The sequence below is a fragment of the Rhincodon typus genome, chromosome 6 (genome assembly GCF_021869965.1).
Source record: "Rhincodon typus isolate 14 chromosome 6, sRhiTyp1.1, whole genome shotgun sequence".
Taxonomy (NCBI): domain Eukaryota; kingdom Metazoa; phylum Chordata; class Chondrichthyes; order Orectolobiformes; family Rhincodontidae; genus Rhincodon; species Rhincodon typus.
Window position 1 is genome coordinate 97,354,868 of NC_063337.1, and position 20,557 is coordinate 97,375,424.

Consider the following 20,557-nt stretch of genomic DNA (forward strand, 5'->3'; position numbering starts at 1 on the left):
CCATTCACAACACCCCTCTGCTTAAATGGTCCAGGCAAGATTTGAGTAGTGCAGTCTAGTTTTAACCCATTAGCCAGCTTAAACCTTTTCATTTAATTCTGACAAAAGGTCATCAAACTGAAACTTTGGGCAGAATCTTCCCAGCCTCTGAGTGATGGCAGCCATGGTTGTGAAGGTTTGGAAAATGAGGTGAGACGTCCAGTGAGGAACTTCTTGATGTCAAGAGCAAAATGTCCCATTTTCCAACCAAGTGGTGAACTGCAAGATGAGAATTCTTTCTAGTGTGTAGTAAGAGCTCGCTTACATGGAATATCACTCAGTTGACATGTCTATATGAGTGATCACTCTCGGCATCACCTGTCAGGATGTCCAGCTGCTCAGCAGGATGTTTAAAACTGAGTTCATATCAAAACAGTTTAAATGAACAGCCACAGTGATGTCTGCATGCTCCCTGCTTCTTGGGCTGCATTTGCAACTTCTATTTGTTTAGTCTCGACTTCATCCTTGCCAGGAGTGCAAACTCAAATAGTTACTCCAAAATTGCCCATAGCTTTTCATACCACTAGGAAAATGAGGAAGACACCAGTTAATAAACACAGGGTAAGTTAGTAGAGCATGCCTAACGTGAAAGATACGTCAACTGAAATAACTAAGATCATAACTTTTAATGTGTTCTGCAAAATTTTATAAGTTACATTTTCACTCTGTGCACGATGTCAACTTTGAGTGTCTTTCGGATATTCCCTCACGTTGGAAGCAGGGATATAAATGAACAATTGTTACTAACATTACCCTATGCATCCAATCCTTGCCCTCAGTTATTTATTCTGTATGTTTAAGAACAAGCTTCCTTTAGAAAGGCTGCCTGATGTTTGTACATCAGAATCATTCATGTTTCCTCAAAATTGCAGGACGTCTGCCACAAATAGCAAAAAAAAATCCAGGTAAGAGCAATGGGGTTAGAAAGACTTCATGCAACAGTCAAAACTGTAGCAAGAGAAATAATGTCACTTAAATTTACATGCAAGTGCTACACGTCACCTGCCCAGGATTAAACAATTGGGCTCTATGCTCATAGCTTATTGTAAAGTGTATTCAGACTCTATAATCAAATTGGAGGAACTGCATTCATTGGGAAAGTGAATCAGACCTGGTCAATTGGACTACTGAATATCCTGTAATTATGTGCGCTTGCAATTAGTACAGTTTGCCCCTAAATTTGAAACTGTTTTTTATTTGTGTGGGTGCAAAGACACTGTAACAGATATTTCAAAACTTCCAAACTTGATAGCTGTCTGAATTAATTTTCACATTTCTTCAGTATTTGGTAAATGTTTGCAAAGCTGTGATAAGATATTAATGGAAAGGTTTTAAGAATTAGCTACTCAAAATAATTCACTTCTTTTCTCTTCCAAGTGTATCCTTTGGAACAGATAAAATAAAAGAAATGTGACTCCGCACTCTAAACTGACAGTTTAACCTGACAATGGCAGATTTCAGAGAATTGAGGTTCACATCTCCATTTCAGGCCATGTTCAAGGATGATTCTCAGAAGGGAATACTAAATCAGTGAACCAGTCCACCTGCTTTCTCTTACTAAGAGCTGTCTGAATATTGGGAATTATATTTTTAAATCAGCAACATTATCAAGACTAAATGCCACTTAACTATATTTTCATTAAAAATTAAGTCATTAAGTACATCACAGTCATTTAACAAATCTGCTATTTCCCGATGTACCTAAACCATTTTGGCATGTGTCAAGGAAATTACGATGGACTATGTCACTGCCTAGTGGAAGCTAAAAGAAAATTCAGCAACACAGGTTAGAGATAAGGCCACAACACTGCAAGATTGATTCATTAACTTGCACCTCTGTGTAAAAACCCTCTCCTTAAAGTGTGTCAATGGTAAATAATTCTTTTGGTCTTCTGCAGACAAATTAACAAGTTGTATTTGACCTGCACCTTCTCATGAAACACAACAATGTTGTCAAAACTGACTGCAAACAGTTTGATCAATAGCTTTCCATTTCAAAATGAATCCTAAATAGGTTGCAATGCATTCAAACATGACTATTGTTAAAAATAATAAAATAACCACCCAGTGCAGCTACTTCATCCTGTAGCTATATGATAAAATTGATTGTTAACGAACTGCAGCAGTAAATCTGTCAGACATGGAGGCTGGATTATACACTCAGGGCAGGCTTCTCATGCTTCAGCGCAAATGTCAGGATCAAGCCTGCCTCCATTTTGCTGAAGAGCCTTATTTACTTATTACGAGGCAAGACTGCCATGTCTCTCCAGTAGGAGGTTTAGCCTCATAGAACTGCCAATTGATTGGAGGTCAGTTGGTTTGCAAGTACTGGCATCGCCACCAGGGGTAGTGACCACTGCCAGTGCTGCCAGAAGTCTGGAAGGAAGAGAAACCTTTTATGCTCCTCATCTGGAAACTTGCCATGGCTTGCTGTAAGGCCTCCTCCAGGTGGGTGTAGAGCTATGATGGACAGGATGTGGGCAATGGGGGGGAAATCTATGAGGGCAGGTCTACCCAAAGTGGCCCAAAAAGGAGGCAGTATCCTCCCTTTCTCTGAGCAGTACCTTGCAGAACCATCCAGCCGGGCTGGGAGCCCAGCACAGATTATCCTACTTCCTGCTAATATGGAATGGCAATAGGACCTGAAGTCAGCTTTAATCTCAGGCAGTTCACCACCTCCCTCCATCAGTGGAAGGAGGTTGAGTGGGCATTGGGCACAATGGACAATGCGAACTGCACCTTATTTTGTGGATCCCACAGGCTACTTTTCCACCTGTGGTTATCCCACAAAATTCAGCCAGTGATGCTGGAAAGATGCACTTACATGGGATAACTGTCGTATGTTTGGAAACAGCATGTCATGTCTCCAATCATTCGTATGGAGATTTCTGCCATGGATTGGTTTTGACATATGCTCTCATTCAGAACTTCACATAACTACAGTGGCTGACTCAAGGTGTCTCCAGGGATCAATCCAAACAGATAAATTCCTCCAGGCATACAATCTTCCCACTCAAATCTCCCTCAGTCTATAAAGGAGAGCCCAGCGCATTGTGGGGTTGATTCTCTCATTAACCTAAGTTATTTGTTTCTTACAATCATATAAAAATCATCCCGATTTCTGAAGAACATGAGGGTGAATTACTTCACTCAACCAGATCAGAGTTCATCACATGTGAGACTTACGTGTTCTGCCTGAGTGACTCCCCACACATTATTTGCATTATTTGGGTCCCAGTATCCTTGCATTGTATCAGTTTGCCTTTTGTTTCGGATGAAGCGATGGGCTTCCTCATCAGCCAAAAATGGTGCAGCTGCAATCCCTGTTGACCAGACAATAATGCTAATGTTAACTGTACAACTAAAGGAGAGGCGGTAGTATAGTGGTAACATCACTGGAATAACAAACCAGAGCTCCAGGCTAATATTCTGGGGACATGGGTTTGAATCCCAACATGACAGATGGTGCAATGCAAGTTCAATAAAAATTAAAAATTAACCTATCTTAATAGCAACAAGGCAACTATTGCTGATTGCTGTAAAACCCGTCTGAGTAATCAATGTTCTTCAGGGAGGAAATCTGCCATCCTTACCTGGTCTGGCCCGCATGTGATCCAAACTTACAACAATGTGGTTGACTTGAGGAAATTAGGGATGGTTGATAAATCCTGGTCTAGTTGGTAATGTCCACATCCCATGATAAATAAAATAATATCTCTGAAAGACTTAAAATGCTTTGAGAACTATCTGATATAGACATTCATTCCCACTTTGCGCTGCAGTAACTAGTCTCAGCAAAGGTTAGACACATGATGAATGATTGCAATAGTTTGGGACAAAAATATATGAAAAGTTAGGATTTCCAAACGTGTGGATACAGACATTGGAAGAGAACTTGCAACTGCACTGTCCTCCACTGTCAAATAGCTTGTTGTTGTGTCCTATCTTGACTTTCCAAGAAAAAAAACCCCTTAAATAAGGTAGCAGAATACTCAATGCTAGAAAAAGTATAGCAACAAGATTTCAATAACCTCAGGAACAAGACAGATAACAATAGAAGATGGAGTGGTGCAAATTGTGTACGCTGGCCTCTGTCTTTATTTTCTGGTCTGCATTGCTGCCAAAGCACACAGCAGATTTGCAACTAATATAGTTATATTCACTGAACAATTTTCAAAGTGAGCATTCAAACTAAAATATGATATCCAGAGATCGAATTGCACACTATAATGCCAAAGGTAGAAAAGCTTCTATCCATCTCTATGTCCTTGCACCACAAACTGGTATTGCCCCAAAAACATACCTTATAGCACAGCTAGCACTGACACAGTATCCTGGAGCCCATTGGACTGGCTCACATGCAGGTTGGAATCACTGGGGTGCATGACAATACATTAACCTTGAATATAATTCTGCTGTTGGACTCAGTAGAATTAGCACAGAAGATTGACCTTCTAGTCCATGCACCCATTGTATTAATGTTAATCAAGCTAATCTCCTCTTTTTCTGAAGAAGGGTCCAGACCCGAAATGTCAGCTGCCTGGCCTGCTGTGTTCATCCAGCTCCACACCTTGTAATCTCCTCCTTGCTGTTCTGGGATGTTGCTTTTCAAACATCCATGTGTACTCAACTGGGCTTTCTGTGAAAGGCTGGAGGTGTCATCTTCAGTGTGCAGAAGATCCTCCATGTGACGGATCATCTCAAAGCTGAGATACCAGTTATGTCTCTTTGCCTTTCTTGAACATACAGTCAGATTAAAATTCTACAGGCAGTGGCTGCTCCTCAGTATTTGGCTTAACTTGTCATCCTCCATATGCCAGTTTCATTGGAAAACAATGAGACAGAAGATGACACCTAAGTCCAAAGCTGTACCCGGCCAAAATCCACACTCACACTTCGCGATAGGAATCTCTTAGATAATGTTCAGGAGAAGGAGGACTGGCTAAAACATTTCCCCTCAGAAATTGAAGCAGTGCCCAATTTAAGGGAACGCTGAAGTTTTACTCATTCTATGAATGTTGTCTTGGTTCTACTTTTGTTTGAATGCTGTTCCAGAATACTTGAAACAACTTAAATAAATAAGACATAAAACATAAAAGCAAACCTCTAACAGAGGCAGCAGTATTTTCAAAATGTGTTCCAAGTCTATGAAAAAGCAAACAACCAACTACAAAAATAAATTTTTATGTACTTACAGTGTTAACTTTGTAAATTAAAATGAGTAAATTGCGATGCACATCAGCTAAAGAAATTTTAGAATTTCAATGACACATGTTTGAACAGCACCTTGTTTCTTGAAAACACTGTCTTATCCTATATACCACACAGGATTACAGCCTATCTTTCGATGATAATTGTATCTGAATTTAGTGCCGCCAATGCTCTTTCCTTAACTAGTTTCACTGACATCCGTTAAATTGTCTTCATTGAAAGCAGTTTTCTGTGCATTAGATGTTTGAGAGTATCAGTCCTAATCCATTACTCAAACATACAATCTAAGCTGATACTTCAGTTTAGTACAGAGGGATTGCTGTATTTTCAGGCACAGTCTTTCATGTAAGATTCAAGCTTAATTGATATCTTCAGATGGATTTTTTAAAATCAGGAATAGGTAAATTCCGTATAAGTAATTGGCGACATAACACGCTGTTTCCAATCATGTGACAGCTATCATGTGTAAGTACATTTTTCCAGCATCATTATCTGAATTTAATGGGACACCCACAGGTAGAAAAGCAAGCTGGTAGAACTACTAAATAGGGTGCAGTGCTGTTAGTGTTTTCCCATTCCCCATTCAACTTCCTTCCTCTGGTGGGGGAGTAGGCGTTGAGTGGACTGCCTGAAATTAATGTCAACTTCAGCTCCCACCACCACTCCACTTTAACAGGGAATGGTCCTGGCTCAATGTTCGTTTCTTGACCAAGCTACCAAAAGCAGATTGACTAGCAATTTCTTTGATTGTTGTTTGTTGGATCTGACTGCAACATTTTCCCACGAACAACTGTGATTTTAATCACTGACTGCTGCACTTAATAGGTGGGAATGGTGAATGGTAGCAATAAATTGGGGAAGGTAGCTTAGCAGCATGAAATCTCTCTATCCTTGCTCAGCCTTTGTCAACATTCAAGGCAATCGAGACCCCCAATCAAGAAGAGTGCTTATTTTAAATGTAAATGCTATGATGTGCTGACACAACTTAACACAACACTATGTTTACTGGAAATCAGGGGGACATTCCCAGAATAGCAAACCACCCCTTAGTGGGAAACAGAACATCCTCAAAAAACAAATTAATTTTTTGGAACATTGAGCACCCGGAAAATCAGGCCATCTTTAAGCCCTTCAAAGGACATTTGTGCACCTCTTGCTATGATTGGTTGTCTCCTCTCCCAGATTTGCATCATCTCTGCAAGCAGTCCCTTCCCACATACACTCCCTCCACCAACTACCTTAGTGCAGGGTCAACTCTGTTCAGTCTCAGCAAAATTCACTTCACTCCTGCTGACTCTACATCATTCCTGCCAGCTTCAGGCAGAAAATAATGTTTTTTTTAATCATTCACAGGATGTGGGTGTTGTTGGCTAGGCCAACATTTATTGTCCATCTCTAACTAGCCAGAGAGAAGTTCAGAGTCAATCACATTGCTGTAGATCTGGAGTCACATGTAGGCCAGACCAGGTAAGGATGATAGATTTCTTTCCATAAAGCGCATGAGGGTATCAGATGGGTCTTATTCCTGACAGTCATCATCAGGGTCATCATTAGGCCCTTAACCCAAATTTTTTTTTAAATGAATTCAAATTCCACCATCTTCCATGGCAGGATTCTAACATAGCTCCCCAGAAAATAAACTGGGATTCTCGATGAATAGTCTTTGATAGTAGCACCTCCCCCTAATGTACATCCCTAACTTCTGGCCTGGCTGTTGAAACCATCTAAATTTTGTTGCATTTCCTTTCTCCAGATGTGGTGTCATTTGAGCCACCAATAACAAGTTAAATTCGCCTCTTAAATTTTAAAACTAATTCAACAGTTGTAAAGATCTTTTGGATTTGTGGAAGGTGCTATCTAAAAAACAGGATTTTGAAGAAGTTGCTGCGATTTTGTTTGGTTATTACGATTGATATTTACTGTCAAACACTAAACACATAAAAGGTGATGATGTGTTTTCTTCTTGAACTGCTGAGAAACATAGATTCCTGGTTAGGTCACACTTGGGAGTACTAAAAGCAATTCTGCGCAGTGCACTTTTGGAAAGGTAATATTAGCCCTTGAGGGAGTGCAGCGTTGATTTACCACAATGATACCTGATGTCTTAGGTTTAAATTGCAAGGGAAGATTAGAGAAACATTTCCCTAAATTGAGAAGGGTAGCTTGTTCGATGATTTCAAGATGTAAAAGGAGAACAGAAAGAGTAGATCAAGATAAACCATTACTGCTGATGGTATAGTTTAAGACAAGTGTTTTATCCAAAGATTATAAAGAATCCTTTCAGGAGTAAAGTTAGTAAACATTACACACTGTCATGATAGTGGTAAAATATGGACATTCAATGTTTGATTGCCATCATTTGATTTTAATTCTTAGTGCGTTCAGAAAGTAAAATTGTTTCAAAAAAGGGAAGTCATTGACTTAAAATGGTCACAGCAATCAGCTAATCAGAGGTTAGTTCAACTTCATGTGAGATAAAAGGTCAAATTATTTTGAAATAAAAGGGTCAAATTATGCAGCTCAGAAAACCCAGACACGGGAATGCATGAATGCAGCTGTGGCTCAACAGCAAAGAAAAATACAGATTTGTAACTGGAGCTGGAGAAGCATCTCACTCTTTCATTCAGTTTTTTCTCTTGAAGCTAGTGATAAAACAAATTAGAAAAGCATCCATTCACCAACAACTTAAAGATATGGCAAGTGTCAAGTTAACGTTGTGGTTGCATTTGCGATAATTGCCTGTTGAAAAAAAAATATGAATCATAAGTTCCCGCAGGAATCAATGTTAAAGTCAAAGTTATGATACTTTGGACATTTTGCACAGAAAAAAAAATACGCAATCCATATACTGTACCATACCAGCGCACTACTGTGTATTATTAGCTGAAATAACATGCAAAATAAATTAGTTTGCCAATTAATAAAGAAATAGAATATGAATTGAAGGGAAAACATTGCAATTTGTACAATAGTTTTTAAAATGTGTATTTCTGGTAACTCAGTGGCAGTTGCTCTACCATACAGTCGTAGAGTCATACAGCGTGGAAACAGGCTCTTTGGTCCAACTAGTCCACACTAACCATGGTCCCAATGTAAACTAGTTCCACTTGTCTGCATTTGGCCCAAATCCCTCTAAACTTTTACAATTCGTGTACTTATCCAAATGTCTTTTAAATGTTGTAACTGTACCTGCATCTATTACTTCTTCTGGCAGTTCATTCCACACATGAACCACTTTCTGTGCAAAAAAGTTGCCCCTTATGTCCTTTTTAAAACCTTCTCCTCTAACTTTAAAAATATGTCACTAGTTTTGAACTCCCCCATCCTACAGAAATGCTTCTGGCTATTCATCTTTTTCCATGCCCCTCATGATTTTATAAATCTCTAATAAGGTCACCCTTCAACCTCCTACACTCCAGTGAAAAAAGTCCCAGCCTCACCAGTTATTTTTAGAACTAAAACACTCCAGTCTTGGCAAAATCCTGGTGATTTTTTTCTGAACCCTCTCCAATTTAACAATATCCTTCCTATAGCAGGGGGACCATAACTGCACACAATACTCTAGAAGAGATCTTACCAAATGTGGAAATCTGAAATAGAAAGATGGTGACAATGTTAGACCACAAGTCCAAAGAATACTACAATACTGATAAATAATATTAGAGATCTGATTTAAAATTAAAAACCATTAAAGACCACAGAAAATAAGAAGGAAAAGCAAAATGTGAAGGAAGTTATACTTTTGGAAGAATGGACGTTGTGGAGCTATTTTTCTCTCTTTTTTCTGGGGTGCTCTTTTCGACATCGTGCCTGATAGTGACTAGAAACCCAGGAGTGGGAAAATGAGGATGTTCTGGGTTTTCCAATGGGAGTTACTGTGCCAAACTTCCCTCCCCAACCCCCAGTTGGAGTTGGGGAGCCCTAGGACCCAAGATGTGGGGCCCGAAAACAAAAGGCTATGATTGCAGCAGTGGCTCCAAGTCCTGCATTGCTCACAGTGGCCACTTGTCATCTTTGGCTCCACCTCTTCCACTCCTCATCTCAGCCATTTATACCGTCCATCATTCTCCTTGAAGGTGTCATGGGCCAGACCAAACCCCCTCAAAATATTTTAAGAAGATAGCCTAGATCCTAACTTTTTTCTTATTTTAAAGGCAAATGCAAGACTTTGCATTCAAAATGGTCAAAAATCACACGACTCCAGGTGATAGTCCAACAGATTTATTTGAAAACACTAGCTTTCGAAGCACTGCTCCTTCTTCGGGTGTAGTGTGGAAGCGGAGGTATACTGACACAGAATTTATAAGCAGAAAGGTAACAACCCTAAAAATGACTCGCTGACCGCCTCCTGTTGAATCTTTAATCAGTTAGAAAGGAGACGCAGGTTTCTATTGATTAAAATGCAAATCCCAGAATTTCTTTCAAGTCATTTCCCTGAGATGATTAAAGGTGTATACGAGAGGTGACATCTCAGGTCAGACAATGCATTTTAGGTATGAGGCCTTGTTTAGAATCTGGAGTCAGCCAACACACCTGGACATCCCATTGTAGCAGGCAATGGGACCCTGTGTGAGAACCTCTCTGGCTATGTTGAGGGCAATTTGAAACCCATTGTACAAAAAAGTCCCAGCTTCTGTCAGGCACTACGGACTTCCTACAGAAACTCAGGACCCATAGAACATTGAACCAGGAACATTCCTTGTCACAACGGACATTTCGGCACTCTACACCAGCATCCCCCATGACGACAGCATCACTGCAACAGCATCAGAATTCAATACCAACAACTGCCAGTTTCCAGACGCCATCCTACAACTCATCCACTTCATCCCCGACCACAACATCTTCACCTTCAACAACCAGTTCTTCATTCAGACACACGGAACAGCCATAAGGACCAAATTTGCTCCCCAAAATGCCAATATTTTCATGCACAAGTTCAAACAAGATGTTTTTGCTGTACGGGACCTCCAACGAACACTAAACACCAGATACATTGATGACATTTTCTTCCTTTGGACTCATGGTGAGGAACCACTGAAACAACTACATGGCAATACCAACAAGTTTCATCCCACCATCACACTTACCATGGACTACTCTTCAGAATCAGTTTCATTCTTGGACACACGCATCTCCATGAAGGACGGGCACCTCTGTACTTCACTCTACTGCAAGCCCACAGATAACCTCACGATGCTGCACTTCTCTAGCTTCCACCATGAATGTATTAAAACAGCCATCCCCTACAGACAAGCCCTTACATATACAAAGGATCTGCACAGATGAGGGGAAATGCGATGGACACCTGAAGGTGTTGAAGGACACCCTCATAGGAACAGGATATGATGCTCAACTCATCGATCGTCAGTTCCACCGTACCACAGCAAAAAACCATAATGACTTCCTCAGAAGACAGACAGTGGGCTACAACCAAAAAGGTATGTTTCATCATCCAGTATTTCCCGGAAGGCTATAAAGAACCCCTTGTTCTTCACAGCCTTCGGCACATTATCGATGACAATGAGCACCTCGCCACGATCTTCCCCGCGCCTCCACTTCTTGCCTTCAAACAACCGCCAAACCTTAAACAGACCATTGTTCGCAGCAAACTACCCAGCCTTCAGGACAACATCGACCACAACACCACCCAACGCTGTCATGGTAACTTCTGTAAGACATGTCAGATCATCGACATGGACACCACCATCGCACGTGGGAACACCACCCACCACGTACATGGCAGATACTCATGTGACTCGGCCAAAGTTGTCTATCTCATACGCTGTCGGCAAGGATGCCCCGAGGCATGGTATGTTGTTGAAACTTTGCAGATGCTACAACCACGGGTGAATGGACACCGCGCAACAATCGCCAGGCAGGGATGTTCCCTCCCAGTGGGGGGAACACTTCAGCGGTCAAGGACATTTAGCCTCGGATCTTCAGGGAAGTGTCCTCCAAGGCAGACTTTGAGATAAACAGTAACACAAAATCGCTGAGCAGAGGCAGGTAGCCAAGTTCCATAGCCATGAGGATGGCCTCAACCATGATCTTGGGTTCATGTCGCACTACAGGTGACCCCACCACACTATATACTCTCCCTCTCATACACACACTCACATGCACAGATATACACACACTCTCTCACAATCACACATACTCACACACTCACACAGACCCTCTCTCACACACACACGCACACACACACACATACACACACTCTCTCTCTCTCACACACACACTCTCTCTCTCACACACACACACACACAAACACAAACACACACACACTCTCTCTCACACACACACATTCTCTCTCTCTCTCACACACACACACACACACACACTCTCACACAAAGACACACACATTCTCTCTCTCTCACACACACTCTCTCTCTCACACACACACACACTCACATTCTCTGTCTCTCTCTCTCTCTCACATTCACACACACACACACACACTGTCTCTCTCTCTGACACACACTCTCTCTCTTACGTACATATACACACACACACACACACATGCACACATGCACACGCACACACTCTGTCTCTCTCTCTCTCACACACACCCACACTCTCTCTCTCTCTCGTGTACAGGATCTGCCACACCTAAGTTTGAATCTCACTCAGTTACGTCAAGCAAATACTATTTGTGAGATTTTCAACACCCACTGGCTCAGCTGCTCTGATGTATTGTTGCTTTCCAATTTCTTCTGAGTCCATCAGAGCTTCTGAAACACACAGCCAGTGACTATCCCTCTTTCTAAGCTTCCCAGGACTTCCTCTGAGCTCTGATTCCAACATCTAGCTGCTTATTGTTTCCTTGAACTTCTCCATAAGTCCTCCTAGCAAACAGCAACCCAGCTGCTCTTGACTCCTCGTGAGTCTCTTACGTGGAATCTATCTAATCCGCTGCTTTCCCAGTAGGACAAGTAATTTAGCAACCCCTGACATGTAGTCTTCTCTGTCTCCTAGTCAGATCCTCAAGCACAGCATATAAGTTTTGAACTCCTCTGGAAGCCTGGCACCTACTGCTGATCAGAAATGATTTCTGCTATTTAGCAACTCTTAGAAGTGAATGTATCCCAAGGTTCACATTCTCACAAGATGCTGGAAATCAATTCCACCAATCTCAAATTGGATGTATTACTGATACATTTTGATACGTGGACATTTGTCCTCAAAGCCTTTTTGCACCTGTTTCATTCTGTAATTTATGTATAAGAAGGTCAATGATTTACCCAATGTTCAGTGAGACTGACAGCATAATTCTCGCCATCAGAAATCTTTCTTACCTACAGATAAGTGAAAGTATCTTTACGATGTAGCTGCCATAAAATTGCTATAATCTTACCAGGCCATAGGATTGCTCTCTCATGAAAGAGAGAGATGACTGGTGATGGTTGAACCTGAGGGTCACCACACCCCGTGTCATATTTACAAAGCTGACATGGAGTTTAGAGCCTAAAAAAATCCTGGACCAAAATGAGCCACCTCTACCAATTCAGCAGACGACGTTCTGATGTACTGCACTAACATTCCCTCTGACATTACGAAACATTGCAAAAAGCATCTCTATTTACATTATTTATGGAAATACCTTGTTATTGGGACTTGCAACAGGGTCAGCATCTGACAAAACTACCCATTAATTGCACATCAGGCGCATGAATAGTAAGGCTAAGATTTTAAAAGCTAGAATTAAATATGTATTGGTAAGATCTAATTGACTAAGAGAAAACAATGCTGTTCAGTCACCATCCCATGTGCTTCCCTGATGAAGGATTTGGCTTTTCAATTTGAAAAGATGTGAAGCTCCATTTGTTTTGGAAGGAATTTGTTGGATGAATGAGAAGGCATTAATGAGGACACTTTAATTTTTAATTGCAAAGTTATTCCTCCCTTTTATGAGAACTTGAATCACAATTCAATCTAGAAAAAAAATCCTTCTAATTATTGACCAAAAATATTTATGCTATCTAGCACTTATTATGAACGATACACAGAATAGATAAGACTAATTTAAATGTAATATCCAAAGCGGCATGATTTGGCTGTAGGCAATTAGCATCATCTAAACAATTTACAGAAGATTGGTTTCTCAACGGGATGTATGAGCTACTGAGCTTGCAGCTGTTAAAAATGCATTAAATAATAATATTGTTCATGCTTGCATCGAACTTCATCCAATTTTGACCCCTTATGCAGGAAACATTTATTTTACCAAATTCGCGATGTAGATGCAGCAACAAAAACGAGCGACTATTTTAAGTGTTTGCTTTAAAGTTAGATCACTGCACAAATATACATGGAATTTTGTATTCCGGAAATGGTCAGCAAAATGACAACTCAGCTAGCTCAGATGGTCTCTTAGCTACATGAATATAAATCAAAATTGGCATGAAGGCATGTTTGGATGTTTTTATTTCTTAATTAACTCTATGCAAATCTGGTCATAGAATCATAGAGATGTACAGCAATGAAACAGATCCTTTGGTACAACTTGTCCATACCGACCAGATATTCTAAATTAATCTAGTCCCATTTTCCACCATTTGGACCATATCCTTCTAAACCTTCCTATTCATGTACCCATCCAGATGCCTTTTAAATGTTGTGACTGCACCAGCCTCCCCCACTTCCTCTGGCAGCTCATTCTATACATGCACCATGCTCTGAGTGAAAAATTTGCCCTTTAAGTCCCTTTTAAATATTTCCCCTCTCACCTTAAACCTATGCCCTCTAGCTTTGGACTCCCCTAACCTGGGGAAAAGACCTTGATTATTCACCTATCCATGACCCTCATGATTTAATAAATCTCTGTGAGATCACCCTTCAGCCTCCAATGCTCCAGGGAAAATAGCCCCAGCCTATTCAGCCTCACCCTATAGCTCAAACCCTCCAACCGTGGCAACATCCTTGTAAATCTTTTCTGAACGCTCTCAAGTTTCATGGCATCTGCCGTATAGCAGGGAGACCAAAATTTAAAACAATTTTCCAAAAATGTCCGGAAAGTTAGAAAATACTTAAGCTATAACAATACCTTTGCTCCTTTGCTCCTTTGCTACAAGACCCTTTCAGTTCAAAACCATTCATCAGAATCGATATGAATATAAAAGGTGATTATTTGTGGGTTAAAAATATTCTAATAATCAAAGATGTTTAAGGTTAAATGCTTAATGGAGCTTGAAATTTTATTTGACTAATGTGAGGATCAAACTATGCATTGTCTCAAGAGTTCAAATCCGTTTAAATTGAGTTAAGGCAAGAATTGTGGGACGAAATAAGGTTGAGGATATGAATTCAATGCTTGGATAAATCAAATTGCAACATAGAATTTTGGAAAATCCAAAAATCAGGTTCATAAGTATTTTGTCATAAAGGCTCAATCATTTGAGCATCAGGTTTGAGACCAGTAACTGTCTTAAAATATGGTAAACAAGGATGACGTATTTGAATCAAACTGGCAAATACTAATTCAATAATTGATAGAGCGCGTCCTATTGTAAATCTAGTTCAGATTCCAGTGATGAGAATATCCAAAATATACCAATTAGTTTCACATGAATCATGCAAAAACTATAAAAGTGTGAATACTACACATGTAAAAACACAGAATGCTGGAGAAACTCAGCGCGTGTGGCAGCCTCTGTGGAAAGAGAACAACAGGGATAACATTTGGGTATGATTCTTTTTCACTACATTTTGCCAACAGATGGATTATAGTTCAGACAATATTGATTGTTACAGGTCTGGCTACCTATTTCATGGGAGCAATCTAGCAATCATGTATCCCAGGTATAAAAGCTTTCTCTTCGATGAGGTACAGATGGGATCAACGGACTTTGTAAACAATCAGATACCGAATTCTGTAATGATGATTACCTGAAATTTAGTTTGACAAGTGTTAGCAATGGTGTAGGTTTATGGAGAAAGGCCTGTGATATTTACCATGTGAATTACCATGCTACAGTACGAGGATAGTAGTTCCAGGGGTACAGGCCGAAGACATGGCTGTGACATATATGCACAAAGCAAGTGAGATTTAGTATAAGGCATAGTTCACATCAATAACATCAATGGTTTATAACAAAACATGACGTGGAAAACAGGTGACTTGGATTTTTGAATTCAAATTAAATATGACTGCATTTCCAGTTACAATTGTAATAGCCCATGAAGTGTTGCCTGTGGATTCACTATAGACGAACGATGCAACACCATGTAGTTACAAAACTGCCATCCAGCCACACTGACAGTAGTTATCTGCCTTGAGCAAATTATTGTGTGGTGCAGCACAATCACTTCCACCAAGGTCCCCATGGCCTGAAGTTTGGTCAAATTGAAGATCCAACATTTTGTTTGAAACCTACTGAACAACGCGAGTGGGAAATGCCCATTGAATCCTTATCACTCAGATACATGTCACTATCACACGGGGGATTTTGGCCATCCGATACCGCGATTAGTTCTTGGTCTTAAGTTTAAATTGAGAAGACCTGGCACAGTAGGGTGGCATAGTGGCTCAGTGCTTAGCATTGCTGTCTCACAGCACCAGGGACCTCAGATTGATTCCACCCTCGGACAACAATCTGTGTGGAGCACATTCTCCTTGTGTCTGTGTGGGGTTTCTCTGAGTGCTCCAGTTTCCTCCCACAGTCCAATGGCCGTGGGGAATGCCGGGTTAGAGGCAGTGGCGAGGGGGGTGGGTCTGGGTGGGCAGCTGTTCGGAGGGTCAGTGTGGACTCAATGGCCTAACGGCCTGTTTCAACACTGTAGGGATTCTAAGATTCTAAGATCCAGAAAGCCAAATAGTAATAATGTTACAAGATAATAAACAGGCAAACCAGTGTTAGAAAATCATAAATTGCAGGAGAGTAGTGTACAATCTGAGTCGACATTGGATGAAAATATGGTTTATTATTAATGTAAAACAAAGAACTGGAGATCTGAAACATAAATAGAAATTTCTGGTAAAACTCAGCAGGTCTGGCAGCATATGCGGAAAGTAAGCAGAGTTAACGTTTTGAGTCCAGTGACTCTTCATCAGAACTGGTTTTGGTTTATGATAATGACGTATGTGAGGAATTATATTGACTGTACTAATAATCATAGTACGTTACTTGTGATGTTTAATAAAACACTTGTGCAAACAGCAGGTAATTTAGAATTTGTTGCTTTCATTAAAGCAAATTACATCAATGTGAAAATTTTCTCTTCCTCAATGTGAGCACTACAGGGGACAGAGTAACTCTGTTTTAATTTTAAAAACAAGTAATTAGCATTGCGTGTGTAAGAATAAATTAAAGTTTGTGAATTCTCACAAACTGCAAGAAAAAGCTTAACTGTGAGCATTTGCAAAATGAAGAGCTGTACATGAATATTTTTGGTGAATAATTTGAAAGGTTAGTTGCTTTGATTCAATTGTACACTTTGACAAAGTATTAGAGTGAAATGAATGACGTGCAGTATAAGAAGAGTGATGTTTCCTTAAAATATTGCAGCAGACTAATGTTGAATAATTTACTAACAAGTGTTTTATTGATTCATTTGTTGATGCACTATTGTCAGGGTCAGACACTGCCTTTGACAATATCGTAATTTGAGTAAATTTAAAAGACGCAACAATGCAAATAATTTTAGAAATGCTGTAGTTGGAGTAATTTTAAAATGTAAACTGAATGTTTGAACAGAAATAGAAATGAGAATTCTGGTCACAGGCACAAACTTCTGATTAGCAACTGAAACTGGTTAACTGCATCAACAATTGCTATTGTTTATAAAAGATTGATTAACTAAATGTAACAATTGACAGTTTGAGAGGTGTTAATATATTTTTTAAATCGATCTGTTTAGAGAGACTTTATTGCACACTACCAGAGCAAGTAGGACTTAAACCTAGGTCTCCTAGCTCAGAGGAAAGGATGCTAACACAGTACAACAACATCCCCCTTGTCCAAACCATTAACCTAAATGTTTATTTGTAGGCACATGGGGCATAGACTGGGATTCATTTGCACTCTGAGAGATAGGCACTGGCTTAAGTTGTGGTCATTGTGTTAGAAGATGCTTGCTTGTAATCTGTGGCCAATAAATGTATGTAGCACTGAAGCCAGCCAGGGAGATAAAGAGAAGCATCAACCTTGAACACAGTACTCATAAACAGAGACATGAGTTCCATGTACGAACTGATGAGGAACTACAGTGCTCTTCGTCTGCAACATCAAACATAGGGGATGCGGAACAGGGAATGACTGAAGGGTTGTACTCAGCAGAAGGCACTATCCTGTCACAGTAGCAGTGTCATCACAGCTTGTAAATGTCAAACTTGTACTCATTGAACTGTGCACCATGTTGAAGGATGACCGGTGGGAAAAGAGAGTCAACCATTGCCTATGGCAGTGAAGATAATTGTCACATTAAACATTTATACTTTTATCTCATTTCAGTGTTCAGGTGCAGACATGTGTAGGTTTCACAACCAGCAAGTTTATTAAACGGGTCACGGCTACCCTGCTTCAGACTGGAGCCCATAGCAACAAGCTTGAAAGACATTTGGCCATTCACACCCAGAGTATTATAACCTATGTCTTGATAGCTGGCCTTCGTCAGGCCCAGTGTTTAAATGGCAAATCAGGCTCCTAAGGATCAATTAGACCTATCTATTAGTTGAGAGGGTTTCCAAAATTCGCCTAATTTGCCAGTTCATTATACAGATGCCAAACCAATTAATCCTATGTTAAACTGATCAAAATTTAGTCAACATTTACTTTCAAGCTCTTCACAAATGAAACATGGCACATTGGAGATATAAGATCTAATCACCATTCAATAGTAGGACACAGTCAAACTTAATGTTGAAGTATTTTAAGTATCCAATATATTGCAGTGAGGCATGTATTCCACATCATTTTAGACACTGAACATTTTTTATGATTTATCATTTTATGGATTATGCATCATGAGTTTGTATCACAACCTGAGGAGTTGAATGTTCTCAAACAAAAACAAAAGTTGCTGGAAAAGCTCAGCAGGTCTGGCAGCATCTGTGGAGAGAAAATCAGAGTCAATGTTTCGGGTCGAATGACCTTTCCTCAGAAGATGGATATTCGGTTTTGCAGAATGGAATGTGGCCTTTATACAGCATTTAAATAAAAATAAAGCGTTGTTGCTAAAATGTGCCAAATAGACTCTTTAGTAATTCATTGTCGTGGATTAGAGGAGCTAGACGATACTTTTCATAAACATCCTGTTGCTAGCATTTCAAATCCTGAGTGGTTTAAGCGTACTTAACGGCGGCGGTTTGTTGGGACCAGTAGTATGTCACGGTAGCTGAGAGGAACAATAATCTTTCACCTTACCATAAATGAGCAGAGGGACGAGACTCAGTTGGAAGCTCACAAACGACATTCTGGAAGAAAACACAAAACCCATTCCATCAGGTGAGTTTCCTACCTACTGCAAAACAGAGACTGAACCGAACAGGTATAATTAAGCAAAAGCAGAAACCGTTGGAGAAACTCAGCAGGCAGGGAGAAAGCAGGGTTAACGTTTCCAATGGTGTTTTTTGTTGTAAATCTCCAGCATCCGCAGTTTTTTTTGTATTTTAAATAAAAATCAAGCGTTTAGCTACTATATTAGTTCTACATAAATGAGGCAGCGAGCGACTCACTTACATTGTTTTTCTGAATGCTCGAACTCCAGTTTCTTCTGAACTGAAGTGACTTGCAGCCCAGAGATCCCAGACTATTTTTCTGAATGGAAATACATTGACTTGGCACTGACCACGCCTCGAACCATTCAAAACAAACCTTCATTGATACTACTCCTGTTTCCCGACTGCGGTTCAAAGGTTCCCCAGGAGTCCCAGGTTACTCTGGCACACGGCAGAGTGGAAATTCCTTTCGGTTGTCACACTCCTGACACTTCATGTGGCTCTAAAACACAGCAGGCAATCTGTTCCCACCCAAAGAAATCTTTAAAAGGAGCCTTGGGCGCTTTAAACAGAGAGAGAGAGAGAAATTGAATTTAGATAGCACCTTTCCCTAACTAGGAGATATTTTTGAAACAGTCACTGTTGCTGGGAAACACCGCAGTTCGATTTGCAACCAGTTAGTTATCTCATAGCTTGTTTATAGGTGATGTATATAGGACAAATATTGGCCAGGGTGGAAGAGAGAATACCATTGTTGTTCGTCAAATAGCGCAGTTATCCTTTAAAGGTTCACCCCACCTGGGGAACCCGGTTTGAGATTCAATTAAAAAGTGCTGCCACTGATAAAGCATCACTCCTCCAGCACGACAAGGCTGCATTACCCCCGCTTTGGACATTAAGCCACATAATTCACGACCCACTGAGAAACAAGTGTGTCAGTATTGAGCTTAACACTTTTATGGAGGTTATTAACCTAGGAAAGCTGCAAATTGTGTTCATTGTGCACAAGGTTTCATACAAGTGTTGCTACCTTCGCAACAACATTCAAATTCCCAGGAGCCTCATCCCTCTCCCACAGTACATACAATAATTATGGATTTTAATCATTAAAATCTATTGCCCTTAAATAGACTTCATTTCAGTTAATCTTACTCATGATGCCCTAGCATCAATAAGGTTCTTTTCTCCTCTCTTTTTCACTGATAGTGGCAAAAGTGGTTTTTATTCCATTTTTTTTCCATTTATTGTTGTTGAACTATGCGAGAACAAGTAGGGATTTCTTCAGTCCAGCTTCACCTATTGGTTTCTTAAACTAAGCTAGTTCCACTATGAAGACCAATCCTGGTTGTGCAACATATGATAGACGAGGCTGAAGTTCAAATGTTAGGCAGGAGTAGCAAGAGGGACACTGTTGTGGCAATGCTACCATTCCCGAACTACAAGGAATTATGTGGTTCACTTGATGAAGGAGAAGTGCTCCAAAAGCTTTTGATTTCAAATAAACCTGTTGGACTATAACCTGGTGTTGTATGACTTCTGACTTTGTCCACTCCACTCCAACACTGGCACCTCTACATCATGGCATCCTGCAAAGCTCATGCAACTCAATGATATTGTGTTGTATTGTAAGATTGTTCCTTTTTTTGGTTGACATATTTGCAGTTTGGAAAGGGAGCATTTTCAGGGATTCTAGGGATACAGTGCAGCTTCATTGTTAAATAATGTTAAATTATTTTTCTGATGTAGCATTTGAAACTTGAAAAATACCTAATTATTGGCATTATAGATTTAACACATATTGTGTCCCCCCCTCCCTCCCTAACTAGTCACTAAGCCTCAATGAAGCATAACTATATGGCTCACAAGCTT

General features: G+C 40.2%; 1 protein-coding gene across 1 annotated transcript in view; it reads right to left on the minus strand.

Moving 5' to 3' along the window:
- The window catches only part of LOC125483337 (uncharacterized protein C3orf85-like), a 32,393-nt gene extending 12,857 nt beyond the window's left edge, over positions 1-19,536 (minus strand). The window contains exons 1-3 of the mRNA XM_048598235.1: positions 18,930-19,536; positions 18,615-18,664; positions 3,226-3,362 (exon numbers count right to left, since the gene is read on the minus strand). Coding sequence (XP_048454192.1) covers positions 3,226-3,362; positions 18,615-18,663 — 186 coding nt within the window. The 5' untranslated portion in view covers position 18,664; positions 18,930-19,536. The remainder of the gene's footprint in view (positions 1-3,225; positions 3,363-18,614; positions 18,665-18,929) is intronic.
- Positions 19,537-20,557: the final 1,021 nt, after the last annotated feature.